The 22,233-nt window shown below is 39.1% G+C and overlaps 1 protein-coding gene across 1 annotated transcript; it reads right to left on the bottom strand.

Annotated features, from left to right (window-relative positions):
- Positions 1–7,760: 7,760 nt before the first annotated feature.
- LOC145735680 (uncharacterized) lies at positions 7,761–9,083 on the bottom strand. The gene has a single exon (XM_081989660.1). The coding sequence runs from the start codon at positions 9,081–9,083 to the stop codon at positions 7,761–7,763; it is 1,323 nt and encodes a 440-aa protein (XP_081845786.1).
- Positions 9,084–22,233: the final 13,150 nt, after the last annotated feature.

Here is a 22,233-nt window from a genome sequence, read left to right as displayed (position 1 = left end):
TTTCGCTACACGACAAATAATACAATTTCCAATGTATTTGGAGACGGTTTTGGCCATGGTTCCAAAGAAGAATTTTTCTGAAATTCTCCTTACTGTTTCAGCGGTCCCGGGATGTCCTACATCCTCCGCGTCATGGAACCGGTGTATAACGGCTGGAATTAGCAGTTTTGGTACCACTAATTTGTCTCCGGCCGGGTGTCTTCTCCATAGTAGGCCATCAAACACGTCAAATTCTCTCAGGAGCTGCTCCTGTCGTGATCCCAGCGTTTCCACAGTTTTTAGTGCTTCTATGATGCGGCAAGTTGACATATGGAAGTCACTTTTTCGCTGGCACTCGGCAATTTTGGCGTACAGCTCGTCAATCCCGATTTCTTGAACGTCGGCCTCGAATTGGGGGTGAATTTCGTCGTTTGTTTTGATGGCGATCGTATTTTCGGGTGGTAACAGGCGGTCGTTGTCCGGCTCGGCGCTGTAATTTCCATCTTCAGGTTGACGGCTGCGCAAGTCTGGCAGCTGGTTTTCGGATCCTTTTACGTGTTCAATTTTAAAATTGAACTCCTCCAATTGTAGTGCCCATCTCGTCAACTTCGCTCTACTGTCTTTAAACTTGTTTAATCAAGTCAAACAGCGGCTGTCTTCAAGATATGGCCTAAAATGAGCGGTTGCTCAAATTAGCGCCAAGCATTCTTGCTCGTTCACGTGCAGTCGCCTCTCATTCGGCTTAAATTTTGCGGAGCCGTACGAGATGATTTTCCTTTCTGGGCCCTTTTCCTGGTAAAGTACAGCCGCCATGCCCTCCATACTGGCGTCTGTTTGCAGTATGAATTCTTCCTCGAAGTTTGGGCGGTAAAGTGGCTTACTTTGGGCTACAGCGTCCTTGACTTTGGCGAATGCGGTTTCTTCGGTGTTTGTCCAATTTGCCAGCTGGGCCTTTTAGCAGTTCCGTCAGGGGTACTGTTAGGCTGCTGTAGTGAGGAATGTGTTCTCGAAGCCACCCGCAAGTTCCTAGGAAGGACTGCAGCTGTTTGCGGTTCCTGGGCACTTGGAAACTTTCCACTTGTTTCAAGTGCTTCTCCTGTGGTTTTACCATCCCTCTGTCAATGGTAAAGCCCAAAAAATCCAAACTTCTCTTTGCAATTTGGCATTTTTTGGCCGAAATTTTCAATTCGTGCTCTCGAAGTTTTTCTAGCACTAAATGGGTGTGTTTTACATGCTCCTGTATGTTTTACACTGTAAATTATCACATTGTCTAGGTAGACACAGCAGAATCGATGCAATAGCCCCGTTAATACTTCACCGGCCATCAACCTTTGAAAGGTGGCGGGTGCGTTCTTCAATCCGAACGGCATTACCCTGAATTGGTATGCTGTCCCGTCCGGAGTCGTAAATGCCGTCTTTTCGGCGTCCTTGGGTGCTAATGGAATCTGCCAGTATCCACTTTTTAAGTAAGGTTGTGATAATCCTTTGAGCGCGTCGGTAATTCTGGGCACTGCCGTGCTTTATTCTTCGGTGATGACGTTCAACTCATGATAATCAACGCAGAATCGTGGTTTTTTCTCGGGGCGCATCACTAGGACCGGCGGACTGCTGAATGGCGACGTCGACGGCTCAATTACTCCAGCTTGCAGTATTTCTTTGATTTGCTCGTACAAAATCTGCTTTTTCTGGGGCGACATCGGGTAGGCTCTCTTGTGCACCACTGTACTGGATGTTAGGGTGATGAAATGGCACGTACTGATGGTGGTGGATTGCTTAAGCCCGGCTTGAAATCAATCTTCAAATTCAGCGTACACTAGGCGAATTTCTTCGTGTGTATCAACGTCGAAAATTGGCGTTGTACTTGATTCCAGTACGCTGTGACTCGCTTCTGAGTTCCTAAACTGATGCAGCGTCTGGAGTAGGACATATAAACTTTGTGTCGCTTGAAAAAGGAGTTTCCCAGGATGATATTCTGTCGTAGTCGGAGCAAAACGAAAAAATCCGCCGTAAAATTAGCGCCTTTAATGACAATTGTCAAAGTGACCAATCCCGCTGCTTCTGTAGCGTGTTCCAGTGACGCTAATTTTATCTGCGTCCGGCAGGGTCGGATTTTGTCGTCCTCATCAAGCAATTCACGTGCCACTAAGTTTATATCTGATCCGGTGTCTAACAGGGCGGTTACTTCCCCCTTCTCGGGCAGTAACACCAGAATGGTTGGTCGTCCTTGACCGGCGTCAGTTGTTTGGCACGTGACACTGCTATTTATTGCTGATTTTCGGCCGACGGCCTTTTTTTTTGTTTTTTGCCTTTGGCCTTGATGAGGGTTGCTGTGGGTTTTCTGGTTGCTGGCGCCGTCTGGGGGCAGCTACTGGCCGTCTGTTTGCCTCTGTGGCGTTTACGTGGGGTGCAGGCAGGGTCCTCCGCAGTTACAGCAACCCTCTCGGTTGTTTCTGGGGGGGTTGACGTGCGTCCGGCACGTTTTGGGGGCGTCTTTCTGGCCGTCTGGGCCCTTGAGACGCTTCACGGTGGGGCTGGGGGTTTTGAGCGGGCAAAATAGCTCTATTAGCGAAGCTAAGTGCTGGCGATCTTTGTTACGGTCGCGTGAAGCGCTGAATCTCCCGGAGATCCTCTTCCAGCACTTTTGCTGAGCTAATCAGCTCCTCAAAGTTGTCGATTCCGTAGAATCGTAACCTTGAGCGCAGTTCGGGCGTCATCAGGGTGATGATGGTTACCTCCGGTAATTGGTCGTGGGGGTTGATTCTTGCGCTAATAGCGCGCTTTTTCGTTATGAATTCCTCCCACGATTCACTGGACGACTGGTGTGTCCCATAAAATTGGACCCTGAGTCGGACTTGTGTGTCCGTGTCGTCAAAAGCATCCAGGAATCTTCGTTGAAACTCCTGGAACAAAATCGGAAAAGTTTAAATGACGCTCCGCAGCTAGCAGCACGTCCTTGCAGCCGATCTAGTGCCTGGGAAGTTTGTTCCAGTGGGTCGTCTATTTTGTTCTGCGCAAAATAGAGCTTCATTTCTATTAGAAACACCTTGGGGTGTTCTAAATCTGTGCCTCCGAATCTAGCGCGACGCGGGGCTCTCGGTTGGTGACTGCACTTCTGCAATTACATTCTAGCAAGTTGGTTCACAATGCTGGACAGAGCTTGTGTCATCAAAACGTTGGAGTCCATGTTTGCTCCACTCGTTTGGGCGGGTCTCCTAAACGCCGCGTCTTCGGGTTTGATTTTAGTCTGCCGGGCGAAAATATCAGTAAGGGGCTCGGTATTATCTCCCGTAGTTCCCGTTGACTCGGGGAATGACATCATGTCTTCTTCTTTAGGTTGTACGCCCCTGTAGCTCCCTCGGACACTGCAAGTTGGGGAATCCCCACCAGGAATGCCATGTTGCGGAATCCGTTGCCTCCAGCCTGACTATACTCCATCGGTGCCGTTTGTAGAGGCACTGGAGTGTCTAGCAGGCTTGCGGACACAAACGGGACTACGTTGTCTATGTAAAACGCAGTTGGGTCCGTTGCAGCAGTTGGGGAACAGTTGTTGTGGAAAAGAGGAGTACTAGGGACGATATGATTTTCCATGTCTAAAATTTCGAAGTTTTCCAACTTAGAAAACACAAAAAAAAATTGAAAAGGTAAATTTCAGAACAATGGGTAGTGTGAATAAAAATTCAGTAAAAGCTAAAACTTACATTTTCCTAGCAAATGCTTAGTTTGCAGTGAATAAAAATAAGTATTAGCTTTCATGTCTAAACATGGTGTGAATAAAAGTAAGCAATTACTAAGAATATTAAGAAAAAGCTTACATTTTTGCAAGCTTGTTAAACCCTGTCTTAAAAATGTAGTATTGTTAAACAGTTTGGCAGAAATGGCTGCATTTATGAATATAAGATCTGTAATATTTTATCCCGAAAGAAAAGAAAGTCGGCCCGAAGAATACCACGGTCTGTATAGATTTAGTGAAGAAAATGTTGAGTGGATAGCTAACCATTTTTTGGAGCCAAAAGTGGAGACTAGAGGGGGTGCATTAAGTCCAAAAAAAACAAATGCAAATATTTTTGCGATTTTTAAGTGATCCTGGATTTCAAATAGGGATCGGAAAAGAAGAAGGAGTTCATAGAACAACAATATGTAAAACGATATCTAACGTTTTACCAAAAATAGTTGAAAAGGCAGGAATTTGGATTAAATTTCCTACAGAAAACTCGACTGACCAGGCAGAGTTGTATAGATTTCCCTGTGCTTTTGGTGCAATTGATTGCACTCATGTACCAATAATAAAGCCATCGCTACATGGTGACGAGTATATCAATAGGAAAAGCTGGTGTAGTATAAATGTGCAAGCAACTTGTGACAGAAAAGAATGTTTTACATCCGTAGATGCTTAATGGCCTGGCTCGGTGCACGACAGTCGTATTTTAAGAAGATCAAATATTTTTGGTATGATGAGAAGACGTCAACAGAACTATGGACTTTTGTTAGGGGGTGTACGGCATAACACCATGGCTATTAACACCGTATAGAATCCCCGTCACACCTCAAGAAATAGCGTATAATAATTTACATAAAAGAGAGCGCGTTGATATAGAACGCTGTTTCGGACAACTAAAACGTCGATTCTCTGTTTTGCAACATCAGATACGATTGAACATTGACAAAATTCCGTCAGTAATCGTCAGCGCTATGGTTCTGCATAATGTTGCTAAGTATTTAAATGACCAATTACCAAATGACGAATAAGAAGTAGCCGCCGAGGATCACGATGGTGAAGAAGTTGTGGAAGATAATGCTGAGCTGAGCAACGACCGTCAGCGTGGTCAACAGAGACGAGAAGAAATAAAAAATATAATTTTTCAATTGCAGTTGTAAATATACTACTAAGTACGATACCATATAATATCAAAAGACAACATGAATATTAATACGTAATAAGAAAAACAAACAAGATACTTGAAGGAGGATTTTGGTATATATTTGTATATTGTAGCCATGAAATCGAATATGAAACACAACATAAAAACAATTTATTCATTTATTTATAAATTTCTGAACAAATTATTTCTTTCTTCAATTTGGTTTCCATTTTCTTTTTGTATTTTTTCCAGCAATAATTTTTCCTTTTCACATGTAACTTTATTAATAGTATATATAAACTGAATATTGTCTTTTATCGTACTCCACACCAAGACTCAACTATATCAACCATCAACTAACTATATTTCCCCGCTTCCCCGCTTCCCGTCGCGCACGTCCTCCGTATCGATCTCCTGCGTCACCTTGGCAGGTCTCCACATTCCTTCCTTTTTTTCCAGTCTAAGTGGTTCTACACGTGGTGTTGGAAACTGGACTTCTTCTTTTTGGTGGGTAGTCACTTGGTCACTTATTGAGGCTTGGTCTATGATGGCATCTTCCTGTATCTGAGCGGAAACTGGAATTGTTGGTTGAACAATTGGGTAATTAGGCTTCTTTGGGATTTTCTTTACATGAGATATGTGACGTTTGAATGTCTTTCCATTACTTCCTATTGTAACTTCATTTCCTTTCCTCTCCAATACCAGGAATTCTTCGTTTAGAAATCTACTTTCTAATTTGTTTGAGGTTGTCATATTAAGAGCAACAACTTTATCACCAGGCTGTATGTCGCACATTTTTGCTCTCCAGGCTACATCTTCCATCTCCTTTCTTTTCTGTTTATTGATTATATCATTATCTTTGGCTTCTTCGTCTACATCCGTGCTAATTAAATCGTCAATAGATGGGATTTTATCTCTAATGTTTCTGCCGAATAAAAGTTGAGTTGGAGATTTACCCGTGGTACCATGTGGTGTTACATTGTACATTAATATATATTTTTGAATTTCTTTGTGATAGTCTTTATTATGTGTATAGGCGATTTGCAGTCTTTTAAGAATAGATTTATTAGCATTTTCGACTTCTCCGTTTGCTTGAGGCCAGTATAAGAAGAGCCAGTAGTTTGAATAAGTTCAATTCCATGATTGCTACAAAATTGTTTAAATTCGCCACTTACAAACTGTCTTCCATTATCTGCTCTTATACTTTTTGGATACCCTAGCCGTACAAAAATTCCAGATAAGTGGTCTATTATTACTGCTGAAGTTGTGGTTTTTAGAAATTGTATTTCTTGGTATCTAGAGTAATAATCGATTATTACTAGAACCATCTCTTTGTTTGGTAAGGGTCCCATTAAGTCTATGGCTAAACATTGCCATGGTCCCTCCGGAAATTTATGCCGTTCCATCGGTGGAGGCCTATTGGGTTGAGAAACTAATAGACAATCCCGACATAATTTGACATATTGTTCAGTATTTTTGTCTATTGATGGCCACCATACTTTTGCCCGAAGGCGTCTTTTCATCACGGTTTCTCCCGGATGACCTTCATGAGCTAAATGCTTTGGGTGCACTCTTTTCAATCAATGCAAATATATGAAGTTCTCCTTCGCAGTCAAATGACTTTTCTTCCTGCAATTTGCACAATCTGGAAAAAGAGTCGGCAATATTACACTTTCCCGGTCTATAAACAACTTTAAATCTAAATGCCTGCAATCTTAACAACCATCGTTCTATACGAGCAGGGGGTTTGGATGTTGGTTTAAATATAATTTCCAAAGGCTTATGGTCGGTTACTAATTCAAACTCTAAACCAGCAAGGTAGAAATAAAACCGTTCTACTGCCCATACCAATGCTAGGCTCTCTTTTTCGGTCTGTGAGTACCGTCGTTCTACATCAGACAAACATTTACTTGCAAACGAAATTGTTTTGGGACTGTGTTGATGGTCAAATTGTAGAAGAACTGCTCCTAATGCAACTGGGCTAGCATCTGCGATTAGTTGAGTTCGTCTTTTTGGGTCGAAATACGATAAAGTGGGCAACTCAGCTAAGGATCTCTTCAGACTTTCAAAATGTTGTTGATGATATTCATTCCACTCAAATACTGCATCCTTCTTCGTAAGCTGTCGAAGTGGTTCCGTGTTTGTTCCTAAGTCGGGAAGGAATTTTCCCAAATAGGTAACTAGACCTAAGAAACTCCTAATTTCTTCCTTATTTTGAGGCGAACGGAACTCCAGGATTGTCTGCACTTTCCTTTGATCTGCCTCTATGCCTTGTCTTGACAATTTATGCCCTAAAAATTCCAGTTCTTGGACTTTGAATAAACATTTTGATTTATTTAGTAGAACATTGTAGTTGTTCAAAACGTTAATCACTTTATTTAGACAGTGGTCATGTTCGGCCTCTGTAGCTCCGTATATTATTATATCATCTAAATAATTAAGGCAGTTTTGACAAGACACTAGAATGGCTTCAAAAGTCCTTTGGAATATTTCCGGTGCTGAATTTACTCCGAACATGAGGCGTTTGTAACGGAAAAGACCCTTATGAGTAATGAAAGTAGTGATGGGGCAGCTTTCAATATCTAGTTCCAACTGGTGATATGCACTTTCCAGATCTAAGCGAGAGAAATATTTTGAGTTTCTAAGTTTTGTCATGAAGCTGTCAAACGTAGGCAGTGGGTAGTTTTCTCTTTTGATTGCTTCATTCGCCCTGCGCATATCTACGCAAATTCGTATGTCTTTATTCGGTTTGAAAATTACTACGATAGGTGATATCCATGGGCTGGGTTCTGTAACCCTTTCAATTATGTCTTTTTGCAATGCTTCATTGATTTTGTTTTCTACTTGTAATTCAACCGATATTGGGATTTTTCGTATTGGTTGTTGCACTGGTTTCATATAAGGATCTATGCATAATTTAATTCAAAATCCTTTAATTTTAGGGAATGCAGTAATCTTCTCGCACATGGTTGCATTTACCCCTAACTTTAAAACTCCCAGTGGTTTTGCTATTTCTTTCCCCAGTAAAGACATGTCTCCATTTGCGACAACATAGAAATATGTGATGATTTCATTTCCATTTAACGTGTTAATGGTTGTGGCAAAACGATGGTTAATTTTTAGTGGCTCACCCGATGCATACGACTTCAAAATATCTTTAGTAGAATAGTCAACGTCCCATACTACTGCATTGTTTTCCTCTAAGAACTTCCAATCTTTTTCACTTATAATGTTAGCCTTGGATCCCGAATCAATGAGCAATGTTAGTCGTATTCCCCCAACGTTGCATTCAAGAAGCTCATCTGATGAACCATGTTGTTGTATTACCTCCGTGTTGTCTATCTTGAAGCAGTCGAAATTTCTTATTCGGTTTCTGCCTTCTTCGTCTTCAGGATTCTCGGCTTCAACAAAGTTTACACCGGGTCTATATCTTTTATATCTCTGGCCAGTCGAAACAGCGGAATTGGGTCTCTTCAAGGATTGTTTAGTTTTACAACAAATAGCATAATGCCCGTGAAAGCCGCACTTTCTACATTTTATATTCTTTGCGGGGCAAGCTTGAATATTGGTTGCATGACCTGGTTTACCACATCTTAAACATAATTCTGTTTGTCTTCCACGTTGAAATCCCACTTTGTTCACAGTTAATGCCGACGATGAAGTGCTTGATTCACTAGTGCCCTTGTCCATTGCAGTTGACTGATTGTTTATTTGTTCGTGAACTTGGCACAACTCAATAATTTCGTTTAATGTACGTTCTTTCTCAAGTAGTTTTTTCTTAAGTTCTATTGATGCCCAACTATCAATAATCTTATCTTTCATACTTATTTCGGTGGCTTCAATTTCGCTTTTCCCAAATGAACATCGTTTTGCTTGTTGTCTAATTTTTAATAGAAACTTATTAAAATCTTCGCCGTCTTCTTTTCTGATGCTCCAAAAAATGTGTCTCTCAAAAGTTGAGTTTTGTTTTGGAGAAAAATAATCTGTTAGTTTCTCAACTAATATTTTAAAGACGTCGTTCTTTTCTACCTCAATGTACGTTTCTATAGCTCCAGGTATACTATAAGCTACTTCTTGTAGTTGCGTGCCCCCCATATGTAAAAGTTTATTCCTCTTTTTCACCACATCTGTAATGTCTTCGGATGCTAAGTATAATTCCAAAGATCTCAGCCATTTTTTCCAATTGCCTCTGATCACGGATTTATCAAAATCCTCACATAGAAAAGGTTTAATTCCAGTTTCCATCTTAACCTGCAATTAAATGCAGTTTTGTAAGTCGGTATGTAAGAAATATGCTTTTTGTTTTTCGGTAATACCCGATTTTATGCTTTTAATATAAACCTAAATCTCCGGTACGGTCAAAATATAACATTGTTAAAGGTAGGTAAATAATCAAAACCTATTTAAAGCAAAAAAACGCGTACCGCATACCAAACCCTAGTATCATAAATATTTTCGTCAAAACACCAACTACAGTATTGATTTTAGTTGGACCGTTTGATAAATAAAATTGTTGCAAACCAACGTTATAAAATGTCTATAATTAAAGTAATTTCGTAGTCATTAGTAGTTCTTTTCACTAAGATAAACAAAACTGTCTTGTAAATTAATAGCAAGTTACGTAGATTTAAACTCACGTTTCTAAAGCGTTTCCGGTCTTTTTAATGGTGCTCTCAGCCCTCCTTAATTGGTGCTCACAGCCCTTTCTTTATTGGTGCTCGCAGCCCTTTCTTTTATTGGTGCTCACAGCCCTTTCTTTTGGTGCTCACAGCCCTCCTCGATGTCTATTAACATCGCAAATAATTATTTGAACAATACCTTCTTGATTATGTCTTGATGGACTCTCTCTTACCTTATGGTTCGAATATAATCCTCGTCGCCAATTTGTGGTACTCTCCAATAACACAAAACACTTGATACAAACACATGTAACTTTATTAATAATATATATAAACTGAATATTGTCTTTTATCGTACTCCACACCAAGACTCAACTATATCAACCATCAACTAACTTTATTTCCCCGCTTCCCGTCGCGCACGTCCTCCGTATCGATCTCCTGCGTCACCTTGGCAGGTCTCCACACCATTTATTTGTTTTTCTAGCCATACTTTATTACCTACTTGGTACTTTTTGAAAAACAGGATTTTCTTGTCCTTCCATTAGCGCCAAAAGTTGTTTTTCCCACGCGTTTAAAACAATTTTATTATTTCCCGTTGCAGCTTTGTCCGTCTTTTTCTTCAACTCGGTCTTCATATTTTGGATTTTCTTTTTTAGTTGTTTTTCAGTTAAATCCCTTCCAATTTGGAAAATATATTTTTGGTGGATTTCTTTGTATGCTTGTTCTTTTTTCTCTTTTATTTTAGGAACTTGCGATTTATTAAATATAATATTATAGCTTCCCAAAATTTCCATCAATTTCAAGTTGGACGAAATTTTTGCAGGAACTTTCTCCGCCAAAAAATCACTTGTAGAATTTTCTGAATCACTACTCATTTTGAACGTAAACCGATAGCACTCGTTAATGATACTGGTTTAAAAAGTTTTCATGTGCTCGATACAGTCTATCGACAGGTCTGAGCCTGCAGTTCCACAGAATCTCTCTCTCTCTCTCTCTCAATATAAATATAGGCCTTATCAGTAAAAACATGTTTTTTTGAAAGATTTACCAAATAAGAACTTTAAGTAACTACTTAAATATAGTCTATAGATATATAACTATATCTAGATTTTCCTAGTAAGTAAAAGCAAAAGGTTATTCACTTCGATTTCAGCAAATGCTATTAGCAAAAGCTAAATCTACCTAGTAAAAGCTTAGTTTTTATTCACTCGGCCCAATGGCAACCTTCAAAAGTATCAAACCCAGTTTAGAGGGTGAACTCAGTCTTTTATCATCATTAAAATCCCTTTATCTACAACAGTTACATAATATCGTAATTTCGCACTATTTTCAGTGTCATAATGACCTTTATTACCGCACTAGTGCGTTAATAATCGGTGAACAATTTGTTTGTACATCTGGAGTTCTGTTGCCTCCACTATCTTGCTTCTTGCTAATATTAATATTAAAAGTAACTTTTAGTTAGATTTTTTTAAATTAAAAAACATGACATACAATTACATGAAAACTCAATTATTATTAGGATAAATATTAATGGGAAACTCTTTGCATTTGACATGCCTAACAAGTTGCTGGAAATATTTTGAGTGTGAACGTAATTTGTTGATGTTGATGGAGTATCTTTTGATATTGAGGCCATATTTTCTGCATCTGGAGAAATATTCTTGCTTGCACCCAGAATTGTCATAACCGTTCGTTTCTTCTTTTCACTAGAGGTTTGTTTCTATGTAGCTTTCAGTGTCCGAATTAGATTTCCAGCCACCATGTCTTTTTACGGTCAATAGATCTGCCCCATAATCAGCTAAAATGGAGGTAGAAGATCGTCGGAAACAATGTCCGGTATACTTTTCCGGATTAGGCAACTGAAGAGACTTGGCAATAAGTTTTGGAACACTACCTACTGTATTTATACCAATAGGTTAATTGCTTAATGCATTTTCCTGCTCTATATCCAACCAAAAATCGGTTATGCTCACAGTTATTAGGTCCTAATTTGATAAATATAACGTATAATAACGTTCAAACGCATCGTGGTATTTTTTCTTGATTTTTGTGGCGTAAGGTTTGAAACAACATTGAAAGCTTCGTTTTCAATGTCTTATGGCAGAGCTTCGCTTGAACTCATTTTAAAATGTAAACTTTGACTACGGTTGACATAAGCAATTTATTAACAATCGTACCTACGCCTGTTGCCACAGTAATCCAATTTTTTTTACCTGTATTCAGTATTCTATATTTCAACTAAATAAATTTACTCAAATAATCATTAAAATAATAATCGTTGTAGATAAAATGTTGTACGTAACCCGTAGGATATGTTATTAACGCACTGTGTGATTACACGACTTGGCCTGCAAATTTTCACATGCGTGCGTTAATAACATTCATATCCTACTTGTTACGTAAATAACTATTACGGCCTCACTGTATTTATTTTCTTTAATTTTAAATCAGGACAATAAATCACAGTTATTTGAGAAAGTTAGAACCGTCTACCGACTTCCCTGTCTTTATAGCACGATTCTACGTTAACTTTACTTTAAAATCAAACTTTGGGATGCCAGACAGATGTTTTACTATGGTAGAACAGTCGAACCTTAGTATTTGATCACAAACTATAAATCCAGTGATTTATTTTATGGCTAAAGGCCTTACGACATGAGTTTAATTGTTCTAAGATGCACACAAACACTTTAGCGGACTATTTTCTGAGGGTGGGAAAATGGGGATGAAGGGTAACACTAAACACCCCCGACACTAAACCCGAACGCGCACTAACACCACTTCTGACAACTCTCAACACCAGAAAATTCCAGAAAAGTCCCGGACCGTCAAAAATTTTCTGTCCCTAATGTTGAAAAAATTTCCTAAGTCCCTGATTCTAAAAAATTTTAGAAGACCCTACTGATGAAAAAAAAAATTAAAAAAAATCCTATTAAGCCCCCAACCTGGTGGCTGACTTAAAACCTTACAGAAAGCCTTTTTCTAAAGTCCCTGACCCTAGAAAAATTCTAACCCTGTTAAAATGCTTTCTGAAAATCCTGGCTGAAAATTGCACTAAGTCCCTGACTTTAGAAAATGCAAAAAAATTCCTAAAAATCGGGAATTCAAAACAAAATACCCCTACAAGGTGTTCCCTAAATTTCCAGAGTCAGGAAAACAAAAGAAAACCCTAAGGAAAACTGTTCCCTAAAATCTGAACACTGAGAAAAATTCAGACCTGCCTAAATTTGACTCCAGCCCAGCACCCCAAAAAAATGAAAAAAAATCGAAAAAATTCCAAAAATGTTAAAAATTTAATAAGAGGAGTTGTAGAGATTGAAATTCTTTACAAGATTGCATCAGGGCACTTTTGCCCTAAAAGGTCATTTGAGGGAGATATTCCTCGAAAACTGTTTTAAAAAAGGATACGAGTGCATAACTCCGTTATTTGAAAGAAATATCAAAAAAGTGTAATAAGAGAGGTTGTAGAGAATGAAATTCTCTACAAGATTGCATCACGGCACTTTTGCCCTAAAAGATCATTTGAGGGACATATTCCTCCAAAACTGTTTTAAAAAAAGAAACGAGTGCATAACTCCGTTATTTGAAAGAAATATCAAAAAAGTGTAATGTGGTGTAAATGGTAGAGAGTAAGGCCTAGGTATGAGGTATGAGAAAAGGAAGAATTATATTTTCTGAAAACCTAACCTTACTAAAACTTGGATGTTTTGTTTATGTATGTGGGAAAGGTTGTTGGTGTGTCGGCAACCCCTTTTTTCCCGGTTTTTTCGATCGATAATATAGTTTTTTTTCAAAGACACAACCACTCAGTTTTTTTAATAACTGTTCGTACTCCAGCTGAAGTGGACAACCACTCAAGTCAAGGTAGTTCTGCAGAAACAGATGTCACATCAGGTAAGAGAAAGTTCAAGTTACCAGTTATTCAGTTTAAACGTTTTGATGGAAATGTGCGGGATTGGCTGTTATTTTGGGCACAATTCCGAAAAGTGCATGAAGATACTGATATAGGTATGGCAAACAAAATTGAGTACTTAGTACAATCAACTGTTCCTGGCAGGCCGAGCCAGACATTTGGTAGAAAGTTTTACAGCTACAGGGGAAAATTATCCTAAAATTATTGATAGTCTTAAGTCAAGATTTGGTAGGGATGATCTACAAATAGAAGTATACATACGTGAACTTTTGAAATTAATTTTGAACAATGCTATGTCTAAAGGCAAGATTGACATTTCAAACCTTTATGACAATATAGAAACCCAATTAAGATCCCTAGAGACACTGGGTATTAAATCAGATAAATACTCTGCAATGCTTTTCCCTCTCATTGAATCCTGTCTTCCAGAGGAACTGTTAAGAGTATGGCAGAGAAGTTCAACAGCATTATGTGCAGAAATTGTGTTTGTAATAAAAAGTAATGTAACTTTAGAAAATCGATTAAAGGCATTAATGCAGTTTCTTGGGAACGAAGTGGAGAATGAGGAAAGGATCTGTCTGGCAGCTGAGGGTTTCGGTATTCATGAGTTGAGACATGCAGCGGGCGGACCCTCAAGAAGGCGAATTACACAGGGTTCTACTGACAAACTACCACACGAACCAGCCACCGCATCTGCTTTAATCAATCAGGCTGTTTCATCTGGTGGTCGAGTATCTACCTCTTTGAGGTGTATTTTTTGTGAAGGAAGTCATGAGAGTCCAAATTGTTTGAAGGCAAGTAGTTATGACCTTGAGAAGAAAAGGAAGTTTTTCCGATAGTAGTATAATAGTTTTTAAATTTATTCCTAACTTGCTTTGCAGAATTACTTGCGTTCTTGCTTGGGTTTTTTCTATCCAAACCTAGTAAATTACCATTTTGTCTCCATTTTCCTGGTGTAACAGTACCTTTAGCTACGTCTTCATAATCCACAGAAGGTTCTGTTATGTAATTCTTTTTTGATCTTCTCCTTAAGAAATTATGTAGCGCACAACATGCCAGAACAACGGCATCGATTCTCTCAATGTTTATAGCTATAGGCTGCAAAAACACTCTGAACCGTGATGCCAAAATACCGAAAACATTTTCCACTACTCGGCGTGTCCGACAAAGCCGGTAGTTGAAATTTTTTTTATCGTAGCTTATTCCCTTTTGCGGATATGGCTTCATTAGATTTTCCATCAATGGAAATGCCTCGTCTCCAATAAATACGTATGGAAACTCATCGATTGTATTCGGAAGTGTTGATGGGTTTGGTATAGTCAGTTTATTTTCTTTCAAGCGTTTACAAATTCCCGTTTGGCTCCAAATGCCTCCATCCGATAGACGTCCATTGGTACCAGTATGAACGTACAGAAATTCATAATTTGCATTTACAATTGCAAACAGCACAACACTAAATGTGCCTTTATAATTGAAATAATACGATCCAGAGTTTGATGGCTTTTTGATAAGAACATGTTTACCGTCCATTGCTCTCAGACAATTTTCAAACTGCCACATCGTTCTAAAATCGTGTGCAACTTTTTGCCACTGTTCTGGAGTTGATGGAACCTGAAAATAAAATATTATACTATTTACTTAAACATATATTAGCATTAATTAATGTTTTATGTCGTCCTAGAGACAACATTTTGAATGTATTGATAGCTTATCCGAGAAATGAACACTTTTGATAAACAGTCGCTTCTATGGCAATTATCTTCTTGATAATATACAAAAACATCAGTATTTATAATATACCAGGTGTCCAAGAGCACCCTGGACATAGGAGATTAACATGGGAAAACGGTTTTGATTTTTTTGCGCCTGTACTGTATTTGATTGAAAAATCGTATTAATGAAAGTTGTAGTACCTATCACGGACTAGTTTTCTGTATTCTTTTCAGATCTCTAACTTGAGCCTTTTCGTCGTAAAACACGAACAAAAATGAGAAAATTTAAACTTTTAGCCTGCACTGTATAAGCGGTTGTCACCTGGACATAGCGGGTTGGACTTTGTTGTCGGGTTGGGTTTATAAAAGTTTTTTTTATATTTCAGATAGATACACTTGATGATTATACTGAAAATAAAGACGAATCTGGAAAACACTCGGAAGCTTCTATGACTCCATTCTCTCCTGCGAGTGACTTGAAAGAGCAACCAAATTTAAACAACAATGATACTACTGAGACTATTCCACAAACCTCATACACAGAAATAACCCCACATTCATCTAGAGTTTCATCCTCTAAAAGCAGAAATCAACAAAATACTAGTAAGAAAAGAAAAAATTGTAATTCAATCGACCAAAAGAAACAGGAGGTACTAGATTTAGCGCATAAGACACAGCAGAATCAGTTAAAAGACGTTGAGGGATTTCAGCGAATCATAGCAGAAAAACTGATTTCTGACGTGATGTTCTATGCAAAAATGGGTAAACTCACGGAACACTCTAGTATATTTATACCTCCAAACTCCCGACCGCAACCCATCCATCCTTCTGCCCAATTCAGCCAACAACCGCAAGGTTATGTACCCAACTCAGGGTATCAATCGCAAGCAACAGAAGGCAGCACCCAGACGATGCTGTCCTCGCAAGTTCAAAATAGTGAAGAAAATTCTCACATAAGCCATTTGTTTAATACATATGAACCATAAGAATATTATAAAAAATACTATTTTCCGTTGTTTAAATCACGAGAGTGGCTTATTTTTGTATTTCATAATATCATAATAAATATAAATAAATAAAGACGCGGTTATTTTACTTACCTGCAAGTATTCTTCTTTTAAAACTTCGTAAATGGCCCAGCATGTCTCCGGAATTATTTTGCCAATGGCTTGAGGTGATATGGCAGTACTGAACTTAAGGTCCTCATAAGAATTTCCTGTTGCCAAATATCGTAGTGTGACGGTTAATCTTTCTTCGGCATTAATTGCATCCCTCAGTTGTGTGTCTTGTTGTGTTATTTTCCGCCTGACTAATTCTAGCAATAAATTAAATGCGTCGTTGTCCATTCTTAGATAATTTTTAAAATCTGATGGTTCACAGGTGCGTAATTCTTTCAGCAAATTCATATGTGTGAAAATCCGCCTCTGCAATAACCAGTTTTTGCACCATTTTTTACTTTTCCTAACTTTTTTTTCATCACAAACTAAAGCGACCACTATTGCTGCTATAGTTGTTTTTGACAACGTACGCGGCATGATGCTTTGTGTGCTACAGAAGTTTAAAACGTACTGCAAATCTTTAAGACCGATTGATGCTCAGATCGTTTGTGTTTGTGGCCAAAATCATGTGCAACTTGTCGCATCAATTGTCTGTTCAATCTATTGTACAACTTGTCGTACAACTAATTGTATAGTGTATGGGCCGTTTTATTAGGTCATATGATTGAATGTGAGAATGAAAGTGAGTCAGCTGTTTCATATTATTTTCCACATCATGGTGTTTCAAATGAGAATAGTCAAACAACTAAATTAAGGGTCGTTTTTGATGGGTTCGCAGTCACAAATACCGGAAAATCGTTTAATGATATTCAGCTAGTGGGTCCGGTGCTACAAGATGACTTTATTTCTTTGATGCTGAGGTTCCGGCAACATAATGTGGTACTCACTGCTGATGTGGTAAAGATGTACAGGCAGATTATGGTGAAAAAAGATCAATGGTGCCTTCAGCGAGTTCTTTGGCGTGGTGATCCTTCAGAGAAGTTGAAAACATTTGAGCTGTGCACTGTGTCTTACGGCACAGCTTCTGCCCCATTTTTAGCGGTAAGATGTCTAAAACAATTAGCCCTCGAAAATAGGGAAGTTTTGCCTGAGTCCTCTTCAGTTATTGAAAGGGACTTTTACATGGATGACTTGTTAACAGGAGGCCAATCAGTAGCAGAAGTTTTAAAAATCTATAAAAAGGTGGCTAATATTTTAAAATCTGCTGGTTTTGAACTTCAAAAGTGGGCTTCTAACAGCGAAGAGGTAATTAGGCATATCAGGTCAGAAGCAAATTCAAATGTTATCTTTGGTAATCAGAGTCAACATAAGGCGTTAGGTGTTTACTGGTCGTGTGAACAAGGCAAATTCATGTTTTATGTTGAAAAATTTTTGATAACACAGAAGTCACTAAGCGGGGAGTTCTTTCTTGCATTGCAAAATTATTTGATCCTTTGGGTTTAGTAAGTACTTGCATAGTGATAGCTAAAATTGTGATGCAAAGGTTATGGCTTCTGAATCTCAACTGGAATGACTCACTTCCCCTGGACATTAAGAGACATTGGAGTAAGTTTAAGGAAAATCTCGAGCAGGTGAATAATTTGAGAATTTCTAGGCACGTTCTCTGTGTAAATCCTGTGGAAATTCGTATGGAGCATGTGGGTACATACGTAGTGTTGATGTAAGTGGTAGAATTACTGTGAAGCTTATGTGTGGTAAAAGTAAGGTATGTCCTCTCAAGTCGCTGAGTATACCTAGGCTGGAACTCTGTGCTGCTCTATTATTAGCAAATCTACTGCAGAAGGTGCGTTCTTCGATAACATTTCCAGTTAACTCTTGTTTCTTGTGGAGCGATTCTACGGTTGTATTAACTGGATACATACCCCATCTGGTGTTCTTCAAACATTTGTTAGTAATCGAGTAGCTCAAATACAATCACTTACTTACACATGTCACTTAATACAATGTCTGAGTGGCACTATGTGTCTACTAGGGAGAACCCTGCAGATCTTTTACCGCGAGGTGTTTGTCCAAGCTAAATTGGTAGTTGTGACTTATGGTGGAATGGGCCATTTTGGCTCTCTCAAACTCAGGATTCATGGCCTATGACGCGTTTCCAACCACAAGGTGAAGTTCCTGAGTTGAAGAAAAAGACTCAAATATTTAAAGTGGAGATTTGTTCGTTGTTTCCATTTGAGAGATTTTCATCATTTTCCAAAATGCTTCGCATAATGGCTTATATTTTAAGGTTTCGACAAAATACTAGATCAAGTTTATAAAATGTAGGTCCCTTATCGGCAAAGGAGTTGAATGAGGCGGAAAACACTTTGGTTAAGTTGCCTCAGTATGAGTCATTTTTCTCTGAAATCCAACAGCTAAACAAGCCAAATTCAACAATAACTAAGGGTTGTTTAATGAAATTAAATCCTTGTCTGGATAAAGAGGGTGTTCTGAGGGTGGGGGGAAGACTCACACTTGCCAATGTCAAATATGAAAGGAAATACCCTGTAGTTCTTGCACATAGCCATCCTCTAACTAAGCTTTTATTTTGTTTCGAACATCTAAGACTCTTGCATGCTGGTCCACAATTATTGTTATCCTCCATTTGTCAAAGATACTGGCCTCTTAGAGGTAGAAGTCTTGCGAGAGCTACCGTGTTTAAATGTGTGAAATGTTTTAGAGCCAATCCAAGGATAAAAGTTCCTGTGATGGGTCTTTTACCTGAATCCAGACTGAACCCTGCACCACCTTTCAGTAATGTGGGTGTTGACTTTGCAGGTCCATTACTAATAAGAGATAGAAAAGGTAGGGGCTCCAAAAAATCGAAGTGTTATATATGTTTATTTGTGTGTTTTGCGACCAAGGCGGTACACATTGAATTGGTGACCGAATTGACCAGTGAAGCATTTATGGCTGCCTTTAAAAGATTTATTGGAAGAAGCAGGGGAAAACCATTACACGTGTATTCAGATAACGGCACCAATTTTGTGGGGGCCAAAAATGAACTGGTGGCTTTGGGTAAATTTCTTAAAAATTCACAAAATTTCATATCAGAGAGTGTTTCAAACCAAGATATAACCTGGCATTTTATACAGAGTATGTCGCCTCATTTTGGGGGTATTTGGGAGGCTGGCATTAAGTCTTGTAAATCACATTTAAAAAGAGTAGTAGGCAACGCGTCGTTAACTTATGAACAGCTATTAACGGTTTTAATCGAAATAGAAGCTATCCTAAACTCCCGCCCACTAACTCCAATTTCCTCTAATCCATCCGATTTTACTGCTCTTACACCATCCCACTTCCTAATTGGAAGAGAACTCACGTCACTCCCAGAGGCCGCCAAGGAGACAAGATTATCCCACTTCCAAAGAGTACAGCAGTGGAAACAGCATTTTTGGACCAGGTGGTCGTTGGAATATGTCAGCAAACTCCAAGTGAGGACAAAATGGCAATCGCACGTTCACGAAGGTGTATTAAAACGAGGAAGCTTGGTTCTGCTTAAAGAAGATGGCATAGCTAGGGTTGCTTCTGTCAAGACAGCCAAGGGAGTTGTGAAGCGGTCATTTGCCAAACTGTGTGTGCTTCCCACGGAAATGTTAGACAGCGAAGAACAACAGTCCTCTGAAGTTGTCAGATTTGAAGGGGACCTTCAAGGTGGGGGGCTTCAGGCCAATGTGCAGAACAAGTGTGCGCCCATCTCTAGTGTCTGTCAGTCGTGCGTTTGTCCACAGTGTCGCGTGTGTCAAGGAGTTATCAAAAATGAAAAATGACAGAACACAATAGAATTAATTAGGTTAGATGTTAACAATGTGAAAATAGGTTTTTGGAGCGAAAGCTGAAAATAAATTGTGTTTGATTTATAAGGGAAATTTATTTGAAAAAAGCTCCTCCAGCCAAAACAAGCGCAAAACAAGGACAAAGTCCTTCATTAAATCAGTGTCTAGAAAAGGTACCCAACCTCATTGAAGAGATCCCAAGTATTTTGTTGGGTTTTAGAAAGAACAAAATTGGGATTATTTCTGATATCCGCAAAGCTTCCGCTTACTTTGCAAGATTTCATTAGTGATGCTACTAGAATTATCATGGACGGAATTCCATCTTCCAGATCCACTTCTGGATGGTCACCATGGGTCAAGGATGAACACGCGGAAACCCCAGTGCTGGGAGTAGCTTGGAATGTTCATGGTGACACTCTATCAATAAATCTAGATTTAAATGAGCTTAAAGAAAATACTGTCATTTCAAAGCGGCTCATTTTATCCTATGCTCAGAAGATATTTGACCCGATTGGATTTGCTGGTCCTACTACACTTTTTCCAAAGCTGCTATTACAACAGACGTGGAAGAATAAACTCGGTTGGGATGCACCTTTAGATCCAGAAACAAAGCAAAATTTCTGTGACTGAATAATTGGATTAAAGTATCTGCGAGATTTCAAAATTGCTAGATGGATTCATTTGGAGAACCACACCAAATTTGCGTTCCACGTGTTCTGTGACGCTGGTGCTAAAGCTTACGCCTGCGCAATATTCGTGAGGGTTGAAAGCACGTCCGGGGTATCAGTTCATTTGTTAGCTGCAAAATCCCGAGTGGCGCCTATAAAAACGACGACTATTCCACGTTTAGAATTATTGAGTGCCACGATAGCATGTAGGTTGTATTTATAGCATATATTGATAGCAGTGCAATCTAATTTTGAGCAGCATGTGCCTTGTCATTTTTGGACTGACTCGTCTACGTTGCTCTGTTGGATACGACACAACGAAGAATGGTCAGCATTTGTACACAATAGAATTAAGGAAATTAGATCGCTTACTTCTATATCGGCTTGGAGACATGTTCCTGGGCATTTAAATCCCGCAGACTTACCATGGAGAGGATGTTCTGCAAAGGCCTTGTTGGAGACCCATGGTGGGAGGGCCCCAATGGTTACATGACAGTGAAGAGTCCTGGCCGCAGATGGAACCATTTAAGTTTGAAGTCGAGAATGAAAGGAAAAAGACAACGACTACTATGATCAATAATGAAGATGAGTGGCACTTAACATATTTTTCACGATATTTAAAAACAATTAGGATGTTTGGCTGGATGTTTCGTTTTTCATACAATGCTCGACATTTGGAAAAACGAACTGGTTTCCTTACTGCAGAAGAAATTGACGCTGCCGAGCAAGTTGTTCTTAAAATTGTGCAACAATCCCAATTTACTAAAGATGACCAACGTTTAAAGTGTTTAGACATTTTTTGTGATAAAGATGGATTGATAAGATTGAAAACTCGTCTTGTCAATAAAAAGGATTCTTACCACTTCAGTATGCCAATTTTATTGCCTTCTCATCATGTCCTTGCGGACAAATTAGTGATGAACACACATGAGAAAACCTGTCATGCAGGAGTGCAGGGCTTAATTAGTATTCTTCGAGAAAGATATTGGCTTCTTGGCGGAAGATGGTACATACGAAGCATCGTAACAAAATGTGTTACTTGTAAACGACATGGAGCAAAACCGTTGAATGTAAAAACACCTGCACTGCCGGCAGAAAGGGTTGGAGACGCAGTAGCTTTCGAAGTCAGTGATGTTGGTCTGGCCGGACCCCTATATCTAAAAGGTGGAGACAATGTCTGGATTTGTCTTTTTACATGTGCAGTCTACCGGGCGGTGCATTTAGAATTGGCCACTTCCCTTTCAGCAGCTTGTTTTATGAAAGCATTTAGAAGATTTGTATCCAGACGTGGAAGGCCAAAAATAGTCTACTCCGATAATGGCACCAATTTTGTCGGAACCGAGAATTTGTTGAGAAAGTTGGATTGGGACTGCTCGGGAAAAAGTTTTGCTGCCGAAAGGATAATTTGGAAATTTAACCCACCTACGGCCTCTTGGTGGGGAGGGTTTTGGGAGAGATTAATAGGCCTCTTAAAACAATTGCTACGGAAGACCTTGGGACGTGCTCATCTGTCATACGAAGATTTGCTCACCTTGTTATGCGAATGTTAAGACGTGATGAAGTCTTGCCCATTGACTTACATGTGTTTTGTCGCCTTCAATGTAGTATATACGAGAGCTTGCAAGAGCAGAAGGATTACCTGATTTTGACGAGGTAGACCGATT

This window comes from Ips typographus, linkage group LG11, assembly GCF_016097725.1.
Source record: "Ips typographus isolate SLU linkage group LG11, UJ_Ityp_2.0, whole genome shotgun sequence".
NCBI lineage: Eukaryota > Metazoa > Arthropoda > Insecta > Coleoptera > Curculionidae > Ips > Ips typographus.
Note: the sequence above shows the minus strand (reverse complement) of the source record. Positions and strands in the feature narration are given on the sequence as shown.

What these genes read in the sequence shown, in the direction of transcription:
- LOC145735680 (XM_081989660.1), bottom strand. Translation starts at nt 9,083, where the DNA reads ATGGAAACTGGAATTAAACCTTTTCTATGTGAGGATTTTGATAAATCC.